This window comes from Melampsora larici-populina (assembly GCF_000204055.1).
Source record: "Melampsora larici-populina 98AG31 unplaced genomic scaffold MELLAscaffold_15, whole genome shotgun sequence".
In the NCBI taxonomy this organism is placed as follows: domain Eukaryota; kingdom Fungi; phylum Basidiomycota; class Pucciniomycetes; order Pucciniales; family Melampsoraceae; genus Melampsora; species Melampsora laricis-populina.
This window is the reverse complement of record NW_006768779.1, coordinates 1,484,049-1,486,336: the sequence shown is the minus strand read 5'-3', so window position 1 is coordinate 1,486,336 and position 2,288 is coordinate 1,484,049. Positions and strand designations below refer to the sequence as shown.

The 2,288-nt window shown below is 43.1% G+C and overlaps 1 protein-coding gene across 1 annotated transcript; it reads right to left on the bottom strand.

Moving 5' to 3' along the window:
• Positions 1–1,614: 1,614 nt before the first annotated feature.
• Positions 1,615–2,271, bottom strand: MELLADRAFT_62716 (uncharacterized protein; the record flags this gene model as incomplete). Its single annotated transcript, XM_007409237.1, has 1 exon — positions 1,615–2,271. The coding sequence occupies one exon, from the start codon at positions 2,269–2,271 to the stop codon at positions 1,615–1,617; it is 657 nt and encodes a 218-aa protein (XP_007409299.1).
• Positions 2,272–2,288: the final 17 nt, after the last annotated feature.

The following is a 2,288-nucleotide window of genomic DNA, read 5'->3' as shown; positions in this document are numbered from 1 at the left end:
CGGTAGTGAGGATCGTGTCTAGCCTGGACCCAGAGTGTCTATCGTACTGATTGTGTACTCTTTGTTGCTTCGACTTTTTCCAACTTGGGCTCCATTGCCTCTAGCCTCTCTGCGTCACACCACGTTCCCTTCCTACCCTCCCAGTTAACTTGGTCAACCGGGTCAATCATTGCCTTCACCGCTCCAAACGCATAAGGGTTGTCCAAGAAGGTGTCATTGTTTCTTTGGGCTGTCTCTCTCTCGGCTCTTTTCAGAACCTTCAAAGCTCTCACTCCAATATCTGCCATCTTCCTGTCAGGTCCAACCTTGAAAGTCATGTAAGCTTGTCTCATTTCCAAATCATATCTAAACGCCACCATCCAGCCATCCTTGTTCCGACGATTTTGTTGACATTATGCTTATTGGAATAAGTTAGTCAAGACCTTCAAACGTCATGATCAGACGGTTGTGGTAACATCAAGGTATTTTCAGTTGAACGACTTGGTTATTGTCAGTTGTGTTAACCTTAGCTTGCATTAATATGGCTAGTTGAACAAAGGGGTGGAATGCTTGTGCAGTGCGTTAGCGAGTCGGATTGATGCAGGGGTTGGTGAAGAAGAAGTCGCGTCTGAATTTCCCTATTGTCATTTTTCTCTTATATGTGCGCTCTACTTTGTCCCCTTTAGTTTTCTTCTTCCTCACCGTTTGGGGAAAAAGAATTCTAAAGGTAACTAGTTCTCTTTTTCTCTTTATGTTGTGTTACAAAATCTACAGATACTGATATCCACTTTTATACACATCATTTATACTTTGATTTTACTTTTCTCTATCTCGTATCTTTTTCTCTCTTAGTTTTCTTTTACTTTTTATCAAACCTTTCAGGTTTGCTTTCTTTGTTTTGATCTCTTTGAGCTTAGTCAACTCGCTGTCGAGAGATCTAACATTATTATATTGTGTTAAAGGTGTGTGTTAGTGTCTGTGATGGTTTCTGTTTAATTTATACCTCACCGTTTGGGGAAAAAGAATTCTAAAGTTTTCTTTTCCTTTTTATCAAACCTTTCAGGTTTGCTTTCTTTATTTTGATATCTTTGAGCTTAGTCAACTCTCTGTCGAGAGATCTAACATTATTATATTGTGTTAAAGGTTTGCTTTCTTTATTTTGATCTCTTCGAGAGATCTAACATTATTATATTGTGTTAAAGCCTTTACACAGATTCCTTTCAAGGTTGAGAGTTTCTCCGTTGTATTCTTTTAATGCTCATGTCTTGGCGTAGCCAAACCGGGTCAAAGATGGACAGGGGAATGTAATGGTTCAGGTTGTTCATCACCAACGCCCAGTATCTCAAAAGGGGGGTTAACACATGGGTGGGCAATTTCCCTGAGTCTACCTGTACCTTCTTTGACTTGGATTCTACAGTAGTCGTTGCAGAAGTCTCACCCCGGGAATTCTTCTTGTTTTTGAACTCTGTCCACTCTTGTTTTGCCTCCACCAACTCATTGTACAGTTCTCGATTGTGGTTCTGGAAAGCCAGTTCGATCTCCTCATCCATCCTTTTGGCCATTCTTTCCGTAGCTGTCAACACGACTGGTTCTACTAAGAGGATCAACACCAACGTGTTAGTCTTTGCTCTTTGTTCATCTCTGCAGAGGCATTCCTTTTGGAGGATTTATTAACTCCCAGTCCCATTGACCCCTTTTTAGATTCATCTCCCAAATGAGAGGCATTTCCACTGATGGAAGTATTCCAAAAGTGATTTGAATTTGGTACGCAGAGAGGAATGAAGAGGGATAGAAGGGAACGGGAGGGTTAGGGGGGAATGTCGTACCTTGACTGGTTCTAGGACGCTCTTTGATTACTACGCCACCCCACACTCTGTCATTCCTTTGATGCTGTTGAGTACCATCTCCATCACCTTCTAACGCTCCCCACCCATCTTCATTACCTCCTTCTTCATCTTCTCCCTTTTTGTCCCCACCTCCTTCTGATTCATCTCTCTCTTTCAGCATCTTCTCTAGCTCCTGAATCCTCCTTGCTGCCCTCTCATTTGCCCCCCTCTCTTCCAGCAGTCTAGCTTGAGCATCAGCCTCTTTCTCTTGCGCCACCTTGATTTGCTCTTGTTGGCGAGTGAGGGGTTTTATTTGTATCGGGCCAACAGATTTCGCTCTCGCCTTACCCTTTGGTTGCTTTTTTGCCGGTCGGGTGTTTGGATTTTCTGGGGGATCCGGACCTTCCATCCAATTATTTGTCCCGCTGGTTTCCGCTCCGCCACCCCTCTCTGGTGTATCACTCATATATGTTCCCTTGAGGA